This window comes from Littorina saxatilis, linkage group LG2 (genome assembly GCF_037325665.1).
Source record: "Littorina saxatilis isolate snail1 linkage group LG2, US_GU_Lsax_2.0, whole genome shotgun sequence".
NCBI classification, from domain to species: Eukaryota; Metazoa; Mollusca; class Gastropoda; order Littorinimorpha; family Littorinidae; genus Littorina; species Littorina saxatilis.
The window spans coordinates 39,182,027-39,205,699 of record NC_090246.1 but is presented as its reverse complement, the minus strand read 5'-3'; the positions used below and the strand labels follow the sequence as shown (position 1 = coordinate 39,205,699).

The 23,673-nt window shown below is 43.2% G+C and overlaps 1 protein-coding gene and 2 long non-coding RNA genes across 3 annotated transcripts in view; 2 read left to right on the top strand and 1 right to left on the bottom strand.

The window, feature by feature from the left end:
• Positions 1 to 9,482, top strand: part of LOC138958968 (uncharacterized) — a 36,270-nt gene extending 26,788 nt beyond the window's left edge. The window contains exons 7-8 of the mRNA XM_070330316.1: positions 8,677 to 8,739; positions 8,953 to 9,482. Coding sequence (XP_070186417.1) covers positions 8,677 to 8,739; positions 8,953 to 9,401 — 512 coding nt within the window. The 3' untranslated portion in view covers positions 9,402 to 9,482. The remainder of the gene's footprint in view (positions 1 to 8,676; positions 8,740 to 8,952) is intronic.
• Positions 9,483 to 19,102: 9,620 nt separating this feature from the next.
• LOC138958966 (uncharacterized) lies at positions 19,103 to 20,162 on the top strand. The gene is made up of 2 exons (XR_011453556.1): positions 19,103 to 19,384; positions 19,690 to 20,162. It is a non-coding gene; the product is annotated as an uncharacterized lncRNA (long non-coding RNA).
• Positions 20,163 to 21,013: 851 nt separating this feature from the next.
• LOC138958965 (uncharacterized) lies at positions 21,014 to 23,647 on the bottom strand. Its single transcript, XR_011453555.1, has 3 exons — positions 23,129 to 23,647; positions 22,425 to 22,600; positions 21,014 to 21,662 (listed from the first exon to the last, which is right to left on the bottom strand). It is a non-coding gene; the product is annotated as an uncharacterized lncRNA (long non-coding RNA).
• Positions 23,648 to 23,673: the final 26 nt, after the last annotated feature.

Here is a 23,673-nt window from a genome sequence, read left to right as displayed (position 1 = left end):
GGACAACAATAAAAATAGCACTATTTTCAAATATGGAAATGTTTGAATCACCTGTCTTTTTGTTTATTTGGTGTTTTACGTCGTTTTCAACCACGAAGGTTATATCGCGACGGGGAAAGGGGGGTGATGGTATAGAGCCACTTGTCAATTGTTTCTTGTTCACAAAAGCACTAATCCAAAATTTGCTCCAGGGGCTTGCAACGTAGTACAATATATTACCTTACTGGGAGAATGCAAGTTTCCAGTACAAAGGACTTAACATTTCTTACATACTGCTTGACTAAAATCTGTACAAAAATTGACTATATTCTATACAAGAAACACTTAACAAGGGTAAAAGGAGAAACAGAATCCGTAAGTCGCCTCTTACGACATGCTGGGGAGCATCGGGTAAATTCTTTCTCGTCCCAACCAATATGGGACTCCCCCTAACCCGCGGGGGGTAATCACCTGTCAGGAGTGTGTCAATATTAACAAATTCTGGAGCTAATGTACCGATTGTTGCGGTTCTTGCATCATTAAACAGGCGACATGATAACAAATAGTGAAGAACACAAAATAACCACAATAACCACAAGAACATTCCGGGTTGTTTACTAGGTGGCGATTAAACATATCATATTGTAAATCACTCATTCCAAGTCTTTACCTGCAATGCAAAACTTCAGTTTTGCGATTTGGGGAATAGTAATATGGTGGAATTGAAATATCAAAAGCTGTGAAATGTCGCTTGAACAGACCACATTGTTGTATATTTTCAGGCAACTTATTCCAGAGACTAGTTGCAGAAGGAATAAAAGATGACTGGTACAAATCTGATTTACACTGGGGAGTCTTACGCTCTAGTGGGCGTCTGTGGTGGTAGGAATTTAGGTCAGAAACAAGAGGTGGCAATAAAACGTGGCACCAACAATAATTCTAATGGATTCGAGTTGCAGCTTCTCCAGCTCATCTGAAAGCTTCTTTGAACAATTATCCCACACAACATCGCAATAATCAAAATAAGGCAAAATAAAGGATTTATAAGTTTTTGAGAAGAAATATTTCCATTTAAATGTATCTTTAAAATGGACAATAAAGTCTTGTAATTGTTATTGTTGTTATTATTATTAAGGACTAGCCTGTATAATATGATGAAAGACCAAAACCTCCTATCCCTCCTCCACTTTCAGTGTCATGGGCCTGTTCAGGATAGCCTTGCATTAAACAATGGAACCCAAAGATGTGTTGAACTTGAAAGGTATCATTTTATTTGTTCAGGATGGAACCACATGGTAACAGTCAAAAACATGGCAGACATCGACTGCCCCGGATGTGCCTGTTCGATCAAGAGTTACTTCCCTTGAATGTTAGTCGCGAGTAGGCCTGCATGATTATGTACTCTAATCATGTCATTTCCAAACATCTCCCTTTCTTTTTGAGTTCAAAAGTAACTTGAGAACTGTTCTGGTACTGGTGACTGTGATTTCAAGTTCCTGGATTTTGTTGTTGTTGTTGTTAACCTTTTAGTCAATATTAATAATAACTGAAAAACTCAAATCATTTTTTTCATAAACTCTAAATCTCAGTCACTCTTCATTCATGCCATTATACATCAAACAAAGAAATGACATATTGCATACTGTCTTTCATACATTTAGTTACCTTACTAAATAATGTTTCTTGGACAATGGAAATTCAGCGTCTCAAGTAACCCAAATGAACTGAAATAAACGTTAATACTGTTCCTTGAAATGCTGTCTTTCCATTTCAATTTAAAATATCAATATTGCTATTTCTCACTATCACGACCCAAATCAAGATGTTAAACTTTTTCAACTTAGTTTGCATTAATATGGTCATGATATTGTGCACACAACAAAACTACTGGCTCACGGCTCAAATAATAAAACAAAACACAGAATGTGTTGCCTCAGCAACGCTCTGCAAGGCACCACCACCTCTACACTACAGAGCAAAATCGGGCACCTCAGAAGCTGATAAGCTTATTTCTTCTTAACAACATCTTGACGATAGCGAATGGGCACTTTGGCTATGAAGCCTCTGGATGCACGAGTTACATGTCTTGTTGGGCTCCTGCTAGCCTCTGTGCTCTGGTGAGTGGATGTGATGTCCTCAGAATCTGCTGGTTCAATGTCCTGGGAATTATCAGGTGACGTGACGACCTTAGGACATGCTGACGTGACATTCTGGGGATCATGTGATGCTTGACCTTGCTCGACAGGTAAGGGTGCAAAGGTTACCTGCCTTGGAGTCTGCAACTGTTGAAGGTGTTGTCGGTTGCGACGGAACACACCACCTGGCGTGCTCACCAAATATGTTCGGTTCCTGGCGTCTGCTGCGACGACTGTACCGTCAGCTTTCCACGGTGTTTCACCTGGACTGGAGCCAAGTAGGACTGTGTCTCCGGGTTGTAGCGGTGATAAGGCTGTAGCACCTTTACGCCTGTTGTAGTTCTGCCTGTAGTTTTCCTTTGTCCCTGCGTCTTTCTTCCGGATGTAGTTGTCATCTGGAGACTGCGGTGATAGATTCTTTGGGAGTGTAGGAATCTTTGTTCTCAACGACCTTCCCATCAAGGCGACTGCCGGGCTCACACCCGTACTGGAGTGAGGTGTGTTACGATAGTTAAGCAAAGCTAGATCAGGGCCTGCCTGCTTCAGTATTTTCTTTGCAATCTTCACTGCTGCCTCAGCCTCGCCATTTGCCTGCGGGAACCCTGGACTGCTTGTGCGATATTCAAAGTCGTACTCCTCTGCGAAGTCTTTGAACTGCCGACATTGGAACTGAGGGCCATTGTCAGAAACGATGACCTCTGGGATGCCATGTGTTGCAAAGATCAGACGAAACTTGTTGATGACTGCGGTGGATGTGGTAGAGTGTAACTGACGAACTTCCAGCCATCTGGCATAATAATCAGTCACCACCAGAAAATCCCTACCCTGGCGCGAACACAGGTCTGCGCCTAGTTGCTGCCATGGGCAAATGGAGAAGCTTACCACCATCCAACCCCTCTGTCAGAGAAGAGAAGCCAAGACTATGGTACAGGCCGAGAAGCTCAAGTGCCTACCCGACCACCCCATGAAGCACAGACTGAGCAACCTCACCAAGAACCGGCTCAAACGGAGCAGTTTTGTACACGAGAGCAAGAGACTTTCTCGACAGTACAGGGAAGTCCTCCCACAGAACACTCTACCTCTGACTCAAGAAGAAGAGGAAACCCCCAAGGCAACAGAGAAACCAGGCATCCAGATCTGCACCAGTGTTCCACATGTTACCTCAGGAGAAGATCAGAATGACACAGCTCGACAGGCACTCACCTTAGCCCTGATCGACGAACAGTACCCAAAAGAGGCGTGGATCCATGTATACACCGATGGATCAGCAACTAACGCCGTGCTCAATGGAGGTGCAGGCATTCTCATCCAGTTCCCTGGGGGACATACAGCTACATCCAGCGTTGCCACTGGCAAACACTGCACAAACTATAAAGCAGAAGCAGAAGCTCTCATGCAGGCCGCCTCCTTGGTTCAGGACTCCGCAGACCCTTGCTACCAAGTTGTCTTCCTCTCGGACGCCCTTTCAGTCCTTCAGGCCCTAGAGAACGACAAACTCCCACAGCTGGCCAAAGCATTACAGATGGTCAGACAAACCAGAAGAGTTGTTCTCCAGTGGATACCAGCACACTGTGGGATACCAGGAAATGAAAGGGCAGATGAGCTGGCGAAAGAAGGAGCCGTGGAAGACCAACCTGAAAACAGTGTCAGCTTTAGTGAGCAGAAGACAATCATCAAGGCATTGATGAGGCCAAGGACAAACAGAGATGACTACCACACAATGTCCAGAGAGCAGCAAGTCAACCTCATCAGGCTGCGTACTGGCCACAACAGGCTCAATGCTCACATGAACCGAAAGTTCAAGCTGGCGCCATCACCAACCTGTGCCTGCGGTCAAGAAGACCAAACAGCGGAACACATCTTACAGCGATGTCCCTTACTAGATGAGGAACGAAAAGAAGTGTGGCCGTCACCAACTCCCTTGCAGACCAAACTATACGGCAGTCGACAGGAGTTGGAGAAAACGACAACATTTATCACCAGTGCTGGACTGATTGTGTAACCTCTGCGAACGCCAAGAAGAAGAAGAAGAAGAGCTGCCATGGGCGTTGCGGCAACTCTGTAGGACGAAGTGGCTCATGTTTCTGGGCTGGTCGTTCTTCTCTGCACACACTGCAGGAATTGACAAGTTCTTTCAACTGTGTGCCCAGTCCTGGCCACCACACTGTAGCCTGTGCATTTTGACTGCATTTGTTCAGTCCTTGGTGAGTCTCATGAAGCTTCTGAAGAACATTCTTCCTCTCTTTGGATGGGACAACGATACGATCATTATAGACTAACAGACCATCAACTAGTGAGAGCTCTCCCTGCACTAGCTGGTATGGCCTGAACTGCTCATTGACTGTAGACGGCCAACCATTCAGTGTGTAGCTGATCACTTTCTGGAGTTCTGGGTCATGCACTGTGGCTGCATGTAGAGCGTCCATACGTCTTGAAGTCACTGGCTTGCTTGTCATGACGAAGTCCACGTACGCTGTGACCTCGTCACTCAGTTCTTCATCCTCAGATGAGTGGGGAACAGGTTTCCTTGGAGTACGTCTGCTATGACCAGTTCTTTCCCTGGAACATGACGGACCGCAAAGTTGAATATCATGAGACGAAGTAGAAGTCTCTGACAACGAATGGGTGTATTGTCGATATCTCTCGACGACATGAGTGGTACCAACGGCTTGTGGTCTGTCAAGAGTTCGGACCTGTCCAGACCGATGAGATACTGTGAGAATTTCTCACAAGCGAAGACTGACGCCAGACACTCTTTCTCAATCTGACTGTATCTGCGTTCCGCTTCTGTCAGCGTTCTTGAGGCATACGCAATGGGTACGAGATTATCGTTGATCCACTGCACCAGTGCAGCTCCCAGGCCGTAGCTACTACTGTCTGCACTCACCACCGTCTTCCTGTCTGTAAAATCCAAGAGCTGGTGATTGTGAAATCTGCCGTTTCACTGCCTCAAATGCTTGCTGTTGTGCTGGTCCCCAGCACCACGCCGTTTCCTTCTGAAGTAGATTGGTGATTGGCTTGAGTGTTGATGCCATGTGCGGTACAAACTTTGTCAAATAGTTCAGCATTCCACACAGTGTTCTCAGTTCTGTGACGTTGGTAGGTGGAGGCATGTCCCTAATGGCCTTCACCTTGTCAGGATCTGGGCTGACGCCGGCCTCACTGATCCGATGCCCGAAGTATTTTACTTCCTTCTGTCTCAGGTGGCATTTGGACTTGTTGAGTTTCAGCCCCGACTTCTTGATTCGCTCCAGCACCGCATCGAGACGACGGTCATGCTCTTCCATGGTGCGGCCATACACAATAGTGTCGTCCATGATGGTTTCGCACCCTTCCAGTCCCTGGAGTGTTTCTTTCATTTTGTGCTGGAAGACTTCTGGGCCTAGAGAAATTCCCATAGGAACCCACTGGAAACAGAAACGCCCGAATGGAGTCATGAATGTAGTGAGCTTCTGGCTGTCTCCTGCCAATGGAACTTGGAAAAAATCCAGACGCTGCATCCAGAGTGGAGAATACGGTAGACTCGGCCATTTTGGGCGCAATGTCTCCAAGGTTTGGAATCAGACAATGCGGACGCTTGACGGCTTTGTTCAGTCTTTTATAGTCCACACAAATTCTGATGCTGCCGTTCCGTTTCACCACCGGCACCATGGGTGCACACCAGTTGCTGGGTTCAACAACCTCTCGAATTATTCCAGCTGACTGCATTCGTTCTAACTCCGCCTTCACATTCTTCTGAATGGGGAATGGTACTCTGCGAGCTGTAGTCACGCAATAAGGCTCTGCATCTTCCCTCAGCCTGATAGGGACTGGATCAGTGTGTAGTAGTCCTGTAGTGCCAAACACACTTCTGTGTACTTCTTCGACTCGTGTCACTAGCCCCATCTTTGCTGCGACTGATCGACTCAGTAGGTTGTTGCCTACCCTACTGGCTACTACAACGACCTTGAACTTGTAGTGGTTCTCTTTGTAGTTGGTCTGTGCGTAGAATTCTCCTCACACGGTCAGTCTACCTCCTGGTGACGTCAACACAGCAGCAGACTTTTTTTTAGCTTTGGCTGCCTTTTCAGTTTCCTGAAAGCTTGTTCAGACATAATAGAAATGTCAGCGCCTGTATCGATTTTAAATCGAACATCAGTGTCCTTGATGCGAAGTGTGGTCATCCACGGTTCACTTTTCTCAGTGACGACTGCGTCAAGCAAAAACTCTTCTTGCTGCTCACCGTTCTCTTCTTCTTCAGAGTCTGTCACTACTTCATGCACACCCGTGCGACACATTCTTCCGAAGTGGTTCTTTTTGCTGCACTTCCTACAAATCTGACCTTGTGCTGGACATTTATCTTTGCTCTGATGCTTGTAGCCACATTTTCCACACTGACCTGATTTATTCTCTTCTCTTCCTCCTCTTTGTGGGGGACGAAAACTTGAGCCACCACGCCTGGGTCTAGACTGCTGTCCATGACCTCTGTTGTAACCTCTGCCTCTTGAGCTATGAGAGTGTGACATCGAGTGTCTGAACTGTGCTTCGTCAGTGGTACCTGTGGACTCATTATCCTGTTTAGACTGGTTCTTGATCTGCTCATACTGTCTAGACATTTTCAGTGCTTTGTCTAGTGTCAAATCCTGCTGTAACTGCAGTTTTTCTCTCAAGTGAGTATCAAGGAGACCGACTACTAATCTGTCCCTAATTTGGTCTTCCTCATCCTGGTAGTTGCAGTGCTTTGCTAACTCTCTTGGTGCTCTGAAAAACTCTTCTACTGTTTCACCATGTCGCTGTCTTCTCTGTTGTAGCTGTGACCTTTTGTAGATGACATTTTTCTTCACCATAAAGTAGCTGTCCAGCTTCTGAACCAGAGTATCAAAATCTGTGTCTTCCTCGTCGTCCGTGTCTTGCCAAAATGTAGCGACCGGAAAACCTTTTCTGCATCGGGACCCATGACTCGTACAACAGTGTGTTGCGCTGGACATCCCCTGCTTCATCTTTCAACTTTGATGCATTTCTAAAACGCTTGAATTCACTTATCCAGAGAGGCCACTCTTCTGCTTGGAAGGAGAAACGCTTGGGTGGATCTAGGCGCATTATGTTGAAATTTCAGTCAAGAAAGAACACTTACTTGCCGATGTCGATGTTATGGTGACACTTTGCACTCAAAAGTTACACAGTTCTGCATGAAAGTTCAGTTTCACTTCTGACACCATGTTCAGGATAGCCTTGCATTAAACAATGGAACCCAAAGATGTGTTGAACTTGAAAGGTATCATTTTATTTGTTCAGGATGGAACCACATGGTAACAGTCAAAAACATGGCGGACATCGACTGTCCCGGATGTGCCTGTTTGATCAAGAGTTACTTCGTTTGAATGTTAGTCGCGAGTAGGCCTGCATGATTATGTACTCTAATCATGTCATTTCCAAACAGGGCCTGGACTGGAAAAGGTAATTATGTCCACCGTTCATATCATTTGTCCGATCGGTGGTAATTTGTATAGGCATCACGATTTCCAAATGGTGATATATTCCTTCTTGACCAAATTTGAAATATTTTTCTTATTTCATTTAACTTCATATCAAAATTCAATTCAACAATATTTTTCAAATCACATGTAGGCTAAATATTAACCATACTTTTTCCGTGATCAACTTCGTAACGTGTGGTTTCCCCGCAGCCTCCTGTGCCCGCAGCCCTTACTTTTGTACAACACAGACCTGATCATCACAGCCGAACCACTATTTAATTTTAAGTTGTAACTACTTTAGCACAGTTTGTAACACGCGTGAAGAACGCAAGATAGAAGCAAATGACGACCACAATTTTTGCAATCTGTCCATTGAAAACTGTCAGTGCACGTGGTTTCCTCTTTCACGTGTTACGAAGTTGGCGTTATTTGTCCTGTTATACATGTATCAATCAAAATGATTTTGTAGCGAACTTCTTTTGTATTAAACTACACACGGTTCGCACATTTGTTGTCTTCGGATATGCTTCGCGACTCGACATTCGAGAGAACTGTGTAATTAGTTGTACACACACAAAACGGACAATACAAAAACTGACGCGGAAATTACCATGTCGGCTAAGGGATGGAAATAGTGAGCCATCCCATTGATGTGTACATTGTGTAACGTTTTTCGGTTTCGAAATTGTTTCTCATTCCCCTAATCTCCCCATCGCAATGAACTTCTAAGTTTTGGCGAATAAACGTTCTGACCTCTCTCTCTCTCTCTCTCTCTCTCTCTCTCTCTCTCTCTCTCTCTCTCTCTCTTTCTCTCTTCTATCTCTCTTCCTCTCTCTTCCTCTCTCTTCCTCTCTCTCTCTCTCTCTCTCTCTCTCTCTCTCTCTCTCTCTCTCTCTCTCTCTCTCTCTCTCTCTCTCTCTCTCTCTCTCTCTCTCTCTCTCTCTGTGTCTCCCTCTCTCTCTTGTCTCGACACACTAACTGTGGGAAGCATTGTGACACAGTGGGAGACACTGTAGAGAGTTGAAACCCCGACCTGCTAGGGACGTTATATATCAACAATAAAATAACCCAGTTGCTAACGTTCAGTGCTGTTCTTACTTTTCCAGGTTCGAGTTTCGTTCGCTGGGGGAGAACAACCTGTCCCAGCACCACCAGTCTGGTTTATACTGGTAAGTGTCACACACATACACACACACACGCACACACACACACACCGACAACGCACGCACGCACGCCCCCCCCCCCACACACCTGCACACACACACACACACACACACACACACACACACACACACACACACACACAATTACAACACTTGACTTAATGTAAAAACTCGTTGGTGTCTCATTAAAAGCTTTAATGTTTCGTGTGTTCACTGAAGGAGTTGCCGGAGGAAAACTCTACAGCATGACAGGAGGCGGAACCAACACTCTGTGTCTGACCAGGACGCCACAGTTTGACAACACGGCGATACCGTCACACTACGGCACTCTGTACGGCGGTGAGTATCAAGAAATCCCTGGTCACCTACAGTACGACGTGCCTTGCTCCGTGTGCCTGGCCCCCCAGTCCACCACCATCATGATGCCCGCCACCCTCACCTGTCCCCCTGGCTGGACACCCCACTACACCGGACACCTGGCTTCAGAGCGACACAATCACCAAGGTGGCGAGTACGTGTGTCTGGATCGTAGTCCTGGACACGTCCACGGCACCGGGAGGGATGACCAGGGTCTTCTGTTCTACTACGTGGTCACTAGGTGCGGAAGTCTTCCTTGTCCTCCCTACATCGAAAACAAGGTCGTCACTTGTGTCGTCTGCTCCAAGTAGCACGTCTCCGTGTGTCAGAAAACCTGGCTGCAGAATCTGAGCATAATAAACATTAAAAGCAACGCCTAAACAGCCACCAAATGTACCAGTCTTAGTGTCTAATTGTCCCCTTCCCAAGTTGTTAGAACAGTTGTGTGCAACCCTCGGCAAACATACCTCTTTCTCTGTCTCTCTCTGTCTCTCTGTCTCTGTCTTTCTGTCTTTGTCTCTGTCTCTCTCTGTCACTCTCTTTCTCTCTGGGGCGGGGACGTAGCTCAGTTGGTAGCGCGCTGGCTTTGTAGCCAGCTGGTCGCTATCAGCGTGGGTTCGATCCCCACGTTCGGCGAGAGATTTATTTCTCGGAGTCAACTTTGTGCAGACTCTCTTCGGTGTCCGAACACCCCCGTGTGCACACATGCACACGAAAAAGATCCCACGTTCACAGCGAAAGTCTCAGGGCTTGGAAAACACGAAGACACGCATGCATCATCTCTCGTCTCTGATTATTATGATCGTATTTCGATACTTTGACGAGACAAACCCAATGCTGGTGTGTCGAAGAAGACAGCCACAGCGGGCTTGTTCGAATCAAAGTATCACACCATATCCTCAGCGTATTACCACTACCTGTCCCAATATAGACCTGTTGGTCTAAGAGGACGTTAAACCCTAATAGTCAGTCTTTTTCTCTCTCTCTCTCTCTCTCTCTCTCTCTCTCTCACTCCCTCTCTCTCACACTTCCTCTCACTCCTCTCTCTCTCAAACACACACACACACTCTCTCTCTCTCTCTCTCCCTCTCTATCTCTCTCACTCCCTCTTTCTCACACTTCCTCTAACTCCTCTCTCTCCTCTCTCTCTCACATACTCCCCCTCTCTCTCTCTCTCTCTCTCTCTCTCTCTCTCTCTCTCTCTCTCACACTCCCTCTTTCTCGCACCCCCCTCTCTCTCTTTCTCTTTGTTTCTCTCTCTCTCTTTCTCTCTTTCACACACGCACAATGTGTGTGTGTGTGTGTGTGTGTGTGTGTGTGTGTGTGTGTGTGTGTGTGTGTATACCTTGCTCCTCAACATTACAGATACATACAAGCTCATCATTATAATTATGAAGCTGACACTGCAAAACAAAAACATTGGAGCTCCTTTATGCCGTTATTGCTTGAGCCCACAAATCAACATTGACGGTTTGGCACTTCTCTGTTTGGAAGGGACGCAACTGTTCCACAGGTAGTACAGAGTTATTTCCCAACATTGTCCATTGGTGAAAAGTCGTGCATTAACTTGACGTAAACATCTCATGACTGAAGAACTCTACACACACTCACACACACACAAACACTTTCTCTGAAGAACTCTACACACACACACAAACACACACACACACATACACACACACATACACACACACACACACCCACATACACCCCCCGCTCACATACACATTTACACACACACACACACACACACACACACACACACATATTTCTGCCGTGTGCTGACAAAACCGAGTAAGTCCATTTTTTTCAAAAATGATATTTTTTGTTCATCAAAGCTGGCGCACCTTATGTGTAAATTGTGACTTTGTGAAATAAATAGATAAGGAGATATAAAAAAAAGTAAGTCCACACCTTAAAAACTGTTTAAAGTACATCTGCCATGTGCTGACAAAACCGAGTAAGTCCATTTTTTCCCAAAAATGATATCTTTTTGTTCATCAAAACTAAGAAATCAAGAAGCAGCCTGTGTGTAAATTTTGACTTTGTAAAATAAATAGATAAGGAGATATAGAAAAGTAAGTCCACAACTTCAAACATTTCTCCAAAAAAATTACATGTCAATTTGCTGGTAAAACCAAGTAAGTCCATCCACCAATCACAAGAACCTTTATGACGCTATAACCAATCAGAATGCAATGTTTTTGCCAGTATGACGTCAAAGTCTTGTTAGTAGGGGTGCTAGTTTTGGTGCAAGCATGGCTGCTAAAGAAGAAGTGTTGTCAAGATAAATGACAAAACAGTGAAAATAACGTTAACATTACGAATTTGCACAAGATGGAGAGAGAGAGAGAGAGAGAGAGAGAGAGAGAGAGAGAGAGAGAGAGAGAGAGAGAGAGAGAGAGAGAGACTAAACAGGGAGATAGTGAGAGAGGGGAAAGAAATCAGGGTCGAGGGGGGGGGGGGGGGATGGAGGGAGAGAGAGAAATAAAGGGAAAGAGGAATTATGGAAGGAGGAAGAGAGTAAAAGGGAGAGAGATAGCGAGAGAGGTTGGGAGGGATAGAAAGAGAGATGGAGGGAGGAAAAGAGAGAGATAGGGAGGGATAGAGGGAGGGCGAGAGAGAGAGAGACAAGGATCGTCAGGAGAATTATATAGATAGAGAAGAAAAATGTTTAAAATAAAACGTCATAAGGTGACGTCATTATGTCTCGCCTTATCGAAAGAGGTCATTTGTGTGTTCTAAACTTTAAATGACGTCATTTGTGAGTTCTAAACTTAAAATGACGTATTTTCTGTATGGGTCGTCTGACAAGAATTTTAAAACTACAGTATCATTATAGGAAAATTGGGAACCCCTTGGACTTACTTGGTTTTGTCAAAACATTCATGCACACTTAAAAAGTTGTTTTTGGTTGTGGACTTACTTGTTCATATCTGTTTATCTAAGCACTCTAAAAAGTAGAAATTAGCACACAAGATGCGCATTGATTTTTTCTTTTTGATGGACAAAAAATATCATTTAAAAAAAAAAAGACTTACCAAAGCGGAAGGTCGTGGGTTCGAATCCCGGCCGCACCTGACATGTAATTAAGGTGAAGATTTTACCGATATCCCAGGTCAACTTACGTGCAGGCCTGCTGGTGCCTTATCACCCTTCGTGTGTACACGCAAGCACAAGACCAAGTGGGCACGGAAAAGATCGTGCAGTCCAAAGCAGAGTTCGGTGGGTTATAGAAACACGAAAATACCCAGCATGCTTTCACCGAAAACGGCGTATGGCTGCCTAAATGGTTTTGTAAAAACGGTCATCCACGTACAAATCCACTCGTGCAAAAGCACACGTGTACGTGGGAGTTTCAGCCCACGAACGCAAAAGAAGAAGAAGAAGAAGCAGAACTAAAACGCCTTCACAAAAATTGCGTCCTCGCTGTTAAAACCCGTCAATCGGGACAGTGAATGTTTCCGTACCATGTCCACACGGCACCTGAATTGCTTAATATCAATTCAAGCGTAACACATCTATAAATAGATTCAGGAAACATTGACACCTGCAATAAAATCACTTTCGTGCCTGTGCTAGCATTTTAATGTCCAGAAATATTTCGTAATAACAATTTCAAGAAACGATTTTTGAGTCACTTGAGAAAAAGTGACTCTATGTAATCGGTCAGTGTTAGTCTGTCCGGCCGGCCGTCCGGCCGGCCGTCCGTCCGGCCGGCCGGCCGGCCGTCCGTAGACACCACCTTAACGTTGGACTTTTCTCGGAAACTATCAAAGCGATCCGGCTCATATTTTGTTTAGTCGTGACCTCCAATGACCTCTACACTTTAACGATGGTTTCGTTGACCTTTGACCTTTTTCAAGGTCACAGGTCAGCGTCAAAGGAAAAATTAGACATTTTATATCTTTGACAAAGTTCATCGGATGTGATTGAAACTTTGTAGGATTATTCTTTACATCAAAGTATTTACATCTGTAGCCTTTTACGAACGTTATCAGAAAAACAAGGGAGATAACTAGCCTTTTCTGTTCGGCAACACACAACTTAACGTTGGGCTTTTCTCGGAAACTATAAAAGTGACCGGGCTCAAATTTTATGTGAACGTGACTCCCAGTGACCTCTACACTTTGACGTCTGCTTTGGTGACCTTTGACCTTTTTCAAGGTCACAGGTATGTCTTGAAGGAAAAAAATTGAAATATCATATCTCTGAAACTATTCATCGGATTTGATTCAAACTTTATAGGATTATTCTTTACATCAAATTATTTACATCTGTATTGTGTTGTGAATAGCAATTTCTTCCTGTCCATCTGATGCCTCATATAATATTCAGAACTGCGAAAGTGACTCGATCGAGCGTTTGCTCTTCTTGTTAAGACATCAAACCCGGGTAAATAATGTTTGATTTGAATTTCAAATAATGTGATTTAAGGCTGTAACTATAGTAGTAACCGTACCACCCAAACTTACAACAACAAAACATTACCGGAACAAAAAAACATGCTGTGTAGCTTAAAAATTTTTACGTGAATAATATGTATTTTAACAAATCACCGCAATCTGATATGCTCATCATTCTCCAAGGCACTCAAACTAACACTCACGTACACAGTCATACACAAGAACCAGCTTTTATTCTTGACTGGACATAGTCCTTAGATCAAGACTGGTTTTAATCAGAACAAACACACAAACGCACACATTGTTACACTGAGGTTCGCTTCAAAAGTATCTGTGAGAATCGTACCGAAATGAGCCAGAGCGTTGTTTAGAGATCAAATAAGCAAAGGGAAGTAAGCGCTCTAATGTGCACACGACATGTGTAATAGAGTAAGCGAGAGTTATACGGAACGTTTCTCCTGGCACTTGAGAGAATAACGCATTGAAATGAACAAGCGACTTTCATCCTCAAAAAAAGCACTACTTTTTCTTCCAAATGTTTTGACAAAACCAAGTAAGTCCACTTGCTTAGATCTGTCAAATTTTTTAGATCTGATATAATGGAAACAAGTCGCGTAAGGCGAAAATACAACATTTAGTCAAGTAGCTGTCGAACTCACAGAATGAAACTGAACGCAATGCCATTTTTCAGCAAGACCGTATACTCGTAGCATCGTCAGTCCACCGCTCATGGCAAAGGCAGTGAAATTGACAAGAAGAGCGGGGTAGTAGTTGCGCTAAGAAGGATAGCACGCTTTTCTGTACCTCTCTATGTTTTAACTTTCTGAGCGTGTTTTTAATCCAAACATATCATATCTATATGTTTTTGGAATCAGGAACCGACAAGGAATAAGATGAAAGTGTTTTTAAATTGATTTCGACAATTTAATTTTGATAATAATTTTTATATATTTAATTTTCAGAGCTTGTTTTTAATCCAAATATAACATATTTATATGTTTTTGGAATCAGAAAATGATGGAGAATAAGATGAACGTAAATTTGGATCGTTTTATAAATTTTTTTTTTTTTTTACAATTTTCAGATTTTTAATGACCAAAGTCATCAATTAATTTTTAAGCCACCAAGCTGAAATGCAATACCGAAGTCCGGGCTTCGTCGAAGATTGCTTGACCAAAATTTCAATCAATTTGGTTGAAAAATGAGGGCGTGACAGTGCCGCCTCAACTTTCACGAAAAGCCGGATATGACGTCATCAAAGACATTTATCAAAAAAATGAAAAAAACATTCGGGGATTTCATACCCAGGAACTCTCATGTCAAATTTCATAAAGATCGGTCCAGTAGTTTAGTCTGAATCGCTCTACACACACACACACACACACACACACACACACGCACATACACCACGACCCTCGTCTCGATTCCCCCCTCGATGTTAAAACATTTAGTCATATCTTGACTAAATGTAAAAAGTGACAAAACCAAGTAAGTCCACAAAATGCCCAACAAAACAAAAACCATCCATCAGATCATTATCAAACTCGGGTTGTAAACGTACGATAATGCTATTTATCTTATTATCTCTGTAGGTTGATCAAGATAATCGTCACTTTTGAGAAATGTAATAAAACAGAAAAAGTCGTTTATCTCAGAACTAGCTTCAGTGGACTTACTCGGTTTTGTCAGCACACGGCAGATTTGGTAGTCATAATACAGTTGCAAGTTCTGGGCTCGGACGGCACCAGATTGCACCATTCAAGTATCTTTTGACAACAAAGTTTCCGGATGTCATTCTTGGACTTCAATACAATACTTGGAGCGCCTTCACCTTTATCCCATCTGAATTCTGCAGAGGGGGGTAAATGGCCCACAGGCGTGTTCTCCCGGATTCAGCCTATCAGTCTTTCCAAAATTATTACCGCACACTCGAACGAAGTTAGTTTACCTCCACGAACAAAAAACAGCAATATGTCTTTAACTCAGGTTTTCTTCTAACAGTGCTTGTCTAGATTTCCAGTCTTTCTGAACCCATTAAGTCAAAACTTGACTAAATGTAAAAAGAAAGAAAGAAAGAAAGAAAGAAAGAACAGAAAAGTAATTTGAACATTTAATCAGAAAGACACCAAAGATAATATCAACTTAATGTACCAGTCGAACAGCTGGTGAAACCGCAACACGGTGGCCTAGTTGTAAGGCGTCCGCCCAGTGATCTTGAGGTCGTGGGTTCGAACCCCGGCCGGGTCATACCTAAGACTTTAAAATTGGCAATCTAGTGGCTGCTCCGCCTGGCGTCTGGCATTATGGGGTTAGTGCTAGGACTGGTTGGTCCGGTGTCAGAATAATGTGACTGGGTGAGACATGAAGCCTGTGCTGCGACTTCTGTCTTGTGTGTGGCGCCCGTTAAATGTCAAAGCAGCACCGCCCTGATATCACCCTTCGTGGTGGACTGGGCGTTAAGCAAACAAACAAACAAACAGCTGGTGAACACTTCAACGAATAATAGGAAAGGACACTTTCTTTAAGAAATTAGATCAAAGACAAAACGAATTGAGATATCCAAGCTGTGAGATGAGAAGTTTGCATGGCGAACTTTGCAAACAGAACTGAATAACAAAATTGCCCTTCAACTTTTATGATGGTGGAATAAGCAGACCAGCAACTTATCCACCTACCAATTCAATCTATCGACGTGACAACTAACCGACCTGTTGATCTCCCACATCATTCAACTTTCAAACTTACCGACTAACCAAAATCAGGCAGTGTCGCATTTTCTCATGGCAATCCAGATTTATTTTGCGACAGAATTAAGCTCTCTTAACAGCGTTGACTGTCACCACCATCAACAAAAGATCAAAAATGTAAAAGAAACAACTGAAAGTCAGCTGAGATTTTTTTCCTGCGAAAGGTAAAAGAGAGAGTGAAATATCCCTTCCCAGATAGCCTACTGGGAAACTCAGACCCTCCTCGAGGGTACCAGAGAGTACAACGCATCCCCCCCCCCCCCCCACCCCAAAGTAGAAGGTATCTCAGAGAAAACTCTTGTGCTGAAGAGAACCATTTTTGACTACCAAGACCAGACACGTGGTTTGACATTCATGTGTCTGATCAGTGACCGGGTAGGGTAGAGACAGGAGAGAGTTGTCAACCCATGTAATCCAGCCAAGAAGCAAACCACTCTCTCTGTGACATCCACATAAAATATCAATATTAAAAAAAATAACAAGAAAAAAAGAACAGAAATTATATAATAACAATCCGAAACAAGAGGCGAAGCCTTCAAGGCTCACGTAAGAAATCGACAAACAGTAACACAAACTCAATCACTCCGTCACACACACACACACACACACACACACACACACACACACACACACACACACACACACACACACACACACACACACACACAGTAAGCGCCATAGGTGAAACTGTGCAAGAAAGCGAGACCCTGGATCTGCCAAGTAGTCTCGGCCCGCTCACAATAACAATGACCGAGACTTTCAGTAATTCCTTTGCGTGACGTCTAACCCTCTTACGTCATAATGTGACGTCTTCAAATAGTTTCTATCACACACGTCAAACACTTTTGACCGAGACTGACGTAATCCATAGACTCGGAAATGTTAAAGTTTCTATCACACACACACACACACACACACGCACAGACAGACAAAGTTTATCATCGCATAGGCTACACTTACGTGAGCCAAAAATATAGATTGCAAAGGAGCCAAAATAGAAGAAAAAAAGTTTAAATAAAAACAAATAAAACATTTGTTTTGCTTCGAGCCAAAGTTCTAGTAAAATATTGTCTCGTTTTTGGCTCACGTAAGTGTAGCCTATGCGATGCTAAACTTTGTCTGTCTGTGCGTGTGTGTGTGTGTGTGTGTGTGTGTGTGTGTGTGATAGAAACTTTAACATTTCCGAGTCTATGTGTGTGTGGTTATCCAAGACTATGGATAAAGCTCGCATAAGATTACGTCACGGTCAAAAGTGTTTGACGTCAATTAATGCATCATGACGTCATGCCTCCCTGTAGTCTTTCTCTCTCGCGCGGTGTGTGTGTGTGTGTGTTCATTTTGTGCACATGTGTTATTGTTACTGTTTGTGTATGTGTACTCGTGTGTGTGTGTGTGTGTGTGTGTGTGTGTTTGTGTGTGTGTGTGCGTGCGTGTGTGTGTGTGTGTGTGTGTGTGTGTGTGCGTGCGTGTGTGTCAAGCCCGTCCTTTGAAAGAGAGACTGAGAGAGAGAGAGTGTGTGTGTATGTGTATGTGTGTGTGTGTGTGTGTGTGTGCATGAGTTTGTGTGTATGTTTGTGTGTGTATGTGTGTTTGTTTGTAAAGGTGTGTGTGTCCGTCTGTCTATTTGTTTGTTTGTTTGTTTAACGCCCAGCCGACCGCGAAGGGCCATATCAGGGCGGTGCTGCTTTGACATGTAACGTGCGCCACACACAAGACAGAAGTCGCAGCACAGGCTTCATGTCTCACCCAGTCACATTATTCTGACACCGGACCAACCAGTCCTAGCACTAACCCCACAATGCCGGACGCCAGGCGGAGCAGCCACTAGATTGCCAATTTTAAAGTCTTAGGTATGACCCGGCCGGGGTTCGAACCCACGACCTCCCGATCACGGGGCGGACGCCTTACCACTAGGCCAACCGTGCCGGTCCGTCTGTCTATGTGTGTATGAGTTTTGTATGAGATCTGTGTGAGTCACTGTGTGTGTGTGTGTGTGTGTGTGTGTGTGTGTGTGTGTGTGTGTGAGCCTGTGTGTGTGTGCGTGCATGCATGCGCGTGTGTGGGTGTGTGTATGTGTGTGTCTGTTTGTAAGAAAGACTGGCTGAACACCGAAATGCTAATTTTACCGGGTTATTATCCAAGCAACAGCTTCAAAGTATTGAAGCAATGATCAACATTTCGTCGGCACGTATGTAGATAAAGTGTGTATCCAAAGAAAAAATAGATAAAGAAGATACCAAAGGAGATTTCCTACAGGTTGATCTGCACAGAGTGTTTTCAGTGTCTGCGCGAGGAAGCGCTGTCGAAAGGGCAGTGTCGATCTCAGTGGCAGTCGTGTCCCCGTAAGTAGGCTACAGACAGACAGATCTAGATCTAGCGTCTCCCACTCTTGCACTGTGTCTATGCTTACTGTGTGCGTGTATGTGTGACGGAGTGATTGAGTTTGTGTTAATGTTTGTCGATTTCTTACGGGAGCCTTGAAGGCTTCGCCTCTTGTTATTAATAAAGCAAAATAATCTTCCTGTCTTCTGATTCTTAACCACTGCAACATATAGTTTCAACAGAGACCTTTTTCACTTAAATTTTGGCGCATGCGCTGTGAAGTTTATTGTCAGATCTACCGGAACTAGGGGGCAAAAGGAAAAATCGACAACGAGGCTTGGTGCAAAGTAAAGTGCGGAGACGACGAGACAAACTGTTGTGTTTACAACTGCAAGTGCAACAGTGGAATCAATGAAGACAGAGAAATACGGTGGACAGAATTTGTCATTGTATGGCTTTCCGACCGATGGGTGCAATTGCGAAGGCGCAACAGCGAAGGACGCGATGGGTGCAAGCAATCCGACAACAGGGGTTTGTTGTGCCCAGAGATCTGTGCCATTGAAAAGTCTGCTCGCGTCACTTCGTGTCTGGCAATGGCACGGCTATCAACGATGCCAACTCCTTTGACTTCGTACCCACCCTTAATCTTGGATTTGAGAGAACATCAAGAACAAGTGACTCTAGCAGAAGGACAAGGTACTGGTCGGAGACGTGACTTTGTCCGCTCAGTGAAGACCGACGACAAGCAAGCGGTTTTGCTTCCACCCCCCAGTGTCAACGCTGAAAATATCATCGGATCTGGAAGAGACTCAGAGCCAAGTAAGCTTTGTTTGTTTTTATCAATTTATGATCTGCTGACTTCAAATTGTCTTCCTACATCAGTGTATAAGAAATTTAAAATGAATCGGCAGCCCAAAACGGATGCATAGGAAGGGTCACGAAACAATTGCAAGATTTTAGAAAACAAACAAACAAGATCTAGACATTGTCGACAAGCCGCGTGCATGCAATCAACCAGAGATCTGTTGCTTAAATGCTGTGAGTGTGATGCATGTGTAATCTGATAACAAGATCATTGATGCTGATTATATTGCTAATGTATATATTTGATTTTGTATTTACAGAAGCAGCCATTCCTTTGCCCTCTGCATCTAGTGAGAGCTTAGGACCAGGGCCAGATCATGCCTTTGCAAAGAGGGACACGACTACATGTGAGGGTATTGTTATTGGAACACAGACTACCTCAAGTTGGCAGAGCTGCAGATGATAATTACATAACAGGCCTCTGTGATTAATCGTCTGACTGAAGATGTTTCTGGCTTGAAGAAAGACAACATGAAGGTGAAGGAGAACATACGCTCTTTTTCTGTTGATTCTCTACTGAAAAATGACACTGCAGTATGGTTTCACACATATGGTGATCTTTCGGTATGCATGTACCTACTTCGTAAAAAAAGGCAGGTCTACATTACTGGGTTGATGAACTGCCAAAGGCCACATCACTCCAAAGAGCAAGAAGCTTATTTTGTCATGTAATGGTTTATATAATTTACTCTGGTACTGTATAGAATAAAGGGCCCATTATCAATCAAATCTCTGGTCTGGTCTGAGTTTGTTTCATCAATGATTGTATGTGAGCTTACGAACATAACGATTCCCACTTTAAATAAATGCGATCAAGATAATTAGGTAGACAACATGTCAAGAGACGTTTATTCCTTATTTCTTGTTATAATTGAAGGATATTATTATGCAATATACTGCTTTGTTTTTTAAAATGGCTTCAAATTGTCTCCCTTGTACCGACACTTTAGTACACAATTTGTGCATTCACTTGAGTTATTTCTTAAAGAAAATTACCCCCCAAAATTATTCAAAACAGTCTTTGACATATCTACAGTTTCATTAAAAGAAAAACTGTATTTTATTTTAAGTGATAAATAAATATAGACAAATCTTGGGACTGTGCACAAACTGATCGGCTTGAACTCAAAAGTCGCAGCCAAGAATCTTCTGCAACTTTTGAGTTCAAGTCTGTCAGCTTGTGCACGGTCCCACAATCAGTTCAAAAAGAATTTTCCTTGATATAGCCTTGAGAAAAAAAAAGTAAGTAACAAATTTTGTACAAACAAATTTGTTCAAGGGAGACAATTGGAATCATGTTTTTTAAAATCGGTGAATTGCATTATAATTTCCTCCCAAAAGTAACAAATAACTGTGAAATAAATTGGAAAAAAGTGCTAACATTATTACCTTGATCAGATCGATGTGTATGACAAGGAATTTCTATGTTTGCTGATTTGGTTGTCCGGTAATGACTTTCATGCACAGGGCTTCTAAATTCACTCGCTCAAACGCTCATGTCTGCACCAACATTCACACACGTCCATATTCATAAGGGATGGTGACAACACGCTCTTGAACAACAAACATGGCACAAAACGAATGAACATTTCAAACATTTCGCTATTGAATGAAATCATCAGTACATGGATATCAAATCATAAAACATCTCACAAAATACCTCCTATCCATTCCGAAGTTGAAGAAGAATACAGTCCGGCATTACACACACTACACTTTCATCACTGAGAATCGCTGTTCACAACACATGTCCTCGGCTCTGATACGTTCTCCGAATAATACACACAAGTCATGGATGATGGTATAGTCCGTACGAAGCCGAAACACTTCTTACTATCCTCTGACACAAGTTCTTATCAGCTTCCACAATCTTCTGTCTTAACTGCAGGCATTTAAAAAATTAAACCTGAACTCATACACAGAGGTGACAGCACTACATACCCTCCCTCGCTGTAAACAAAGTACTGATTTTACCTGTCCATATTGAAACTACATACATTTTTCACTTGACAGAACAGTTAACTGTTGCTACCAACTTAATTAACTGGTATTGGAAAAAAATATCACACCTTGAAAACCCTAGTTCAGTATATCATAACTATATGCAGCCTTCAAACGGTTGGTACCGGTTGTTGAAGATCTCTTAGTCGCGCTTCCTTGCATCCGGACTTCTTGGTCAAAATTGAGGCCTTGAAGAGTCGTCCGGGGAAACTTGTCTTGTCTTGAAGCATACCTGAAAATGAAATTATTTTTCTTACTTGACACTAAAGCAAATCTTATGCTGGGTACAAATGCTAAAACAAGTTGCGCCAGTCTGTCAAACATGTATAACGATACTGAACGCAGTACATTTCACAAGGACAATGCTTAGCTGAAAACCAGCATCCACGTCGAATAAGGTAAATGGCAACCCAGCATAGCGCAGTAGCAAAACTGTCCCACAGGAAATCACGCTTCCCTGTGTTTAAAACAAATCTGTTTAACTTTCTAAGCTTGTAGCCCTGAAAGTCAAAAAATTATGCACTAGCCTCTGGCTAGTGATTCTGAAAACGTACCAGCCAGAGAGCAAATTTTACGAACCAAACCAACAATTTGATTCAGCATCTTCACTCGCATTTGGCGAGTAGATGAACACTTCTACTCACCAGATGCATGCTTCTACTAACTATGGCGAGTAAAATACTTGCCACTTTCACTGTTTCAGGGCTGGTTTGTTTTTAACCTTTAGAACATAATGTTGTAGTTTTCCAGAAATTGCTCTACACACAAACATACACCACCGCCCTGGTCTCTTGACTAAATGTAAAATGCATAGTTTGTTGATAATGCACTTTATAAATATCACTGTTTCTCTTTCCCCAGTCTTGTAGCTGTTGTAGTTAACAAGCTCTATATTTTAACTTTGAGACTTATGTTCTGAAAAAAATAGATCACAGTCACACTCTGATGTAAACCTCTAGGTAATGCAACCCTATTAATTATTATACACACTTACTTAACAATTTGTATGTCATCGAGAGCAGCTGGTGCAGTTTTCATGGCAGCATGCCCCTTCCACATACATTTGTAGTGTGTACAAGTTTTGTCTGCTGGCACAGTGTCGATTCCTTCAGCCATGTAGTGTGAAGCAGCAAAAAGGGTGGCGGCCACATGGTTGCAAGACTGTCCTTTCTGGTAAAAACAACAACACACATTCAAATTCCGTTTGTGTCATCTTGATTTTCCTTAGCCTGCTAGTAATAACAATTAACTTTATCTTTCCTAGGAATTCCTACAGAGAGCTTGTAAGCGCATGCTGTTGATATCTATATAAAATATATACCGGCTCAGAATGGAATTTGATCTTACTGCAGTGATAACCTTCATTGACAAGAGGATTCACAAACACATGTGTACGTACACATTAAATAAAACTCCGCACTCAGGTACCTGGTATTCTATTGAACATGCCTAGCCAACATGGCATGGTCTCCTGGAGATACTGATTGAAATTACATTAACATGCTGCTCATAACTTTGTCAAAAATGACAGCTTTTGCATGCAGACATTTTTAGTAGAGAATTATGAATCTCTGTGTGTGTTTGTCACTTTGTGTGCCATGCATTATATGACTGAGTATGAAAACTGATTGTGTAAGATACCAAGTAACGCAGCCATCAAGTTAATCCCACAAAACATACAAGGCCAACAACACTTACCCAGCAATACACTCGCAGTAGGCTCCAAGTGCCTGTCCGGTCAGCGTCCCCCCACAACAGCATACACTTCGTTGCGAGTCTGCTTCATTGACGTCAGCACACTCGCTCTGAGTCTGATCACCACAGTTGCTTACTAGCTGTTGTGCCATGCAGAAAGACATTTTATGCACACAGTATGTCTATCGTTTACCCCAAGGTTTTGCATTCTTTGCGCTGGATGCGTCGTATAACTTGTCGAACGTCGACGCAGTAGTATCAGTAAGAAAGTTGATCCAGAGATCTGTAGATCTGTGGTCGATCACCTCTGCTTCGCTTATGCAGGGGAAGTTCGCCAAGTCTTTCGTCCATATACCACCAATAGCCGTTTCAAACCATACCTTCATGCATGTCCTTGACTTTTAGTTCATGATTTTGAACAAGATAATCCGTTTTCTTGCAGAATTTCTCAAAGTAATCCTCTAGCAATAGTACTTCGAGCACCGACAGTGAAAGAGGTATTTCAGGCCAGGTACCTATTGCCCCTTATTTCCGGTTATCAGAGAGAG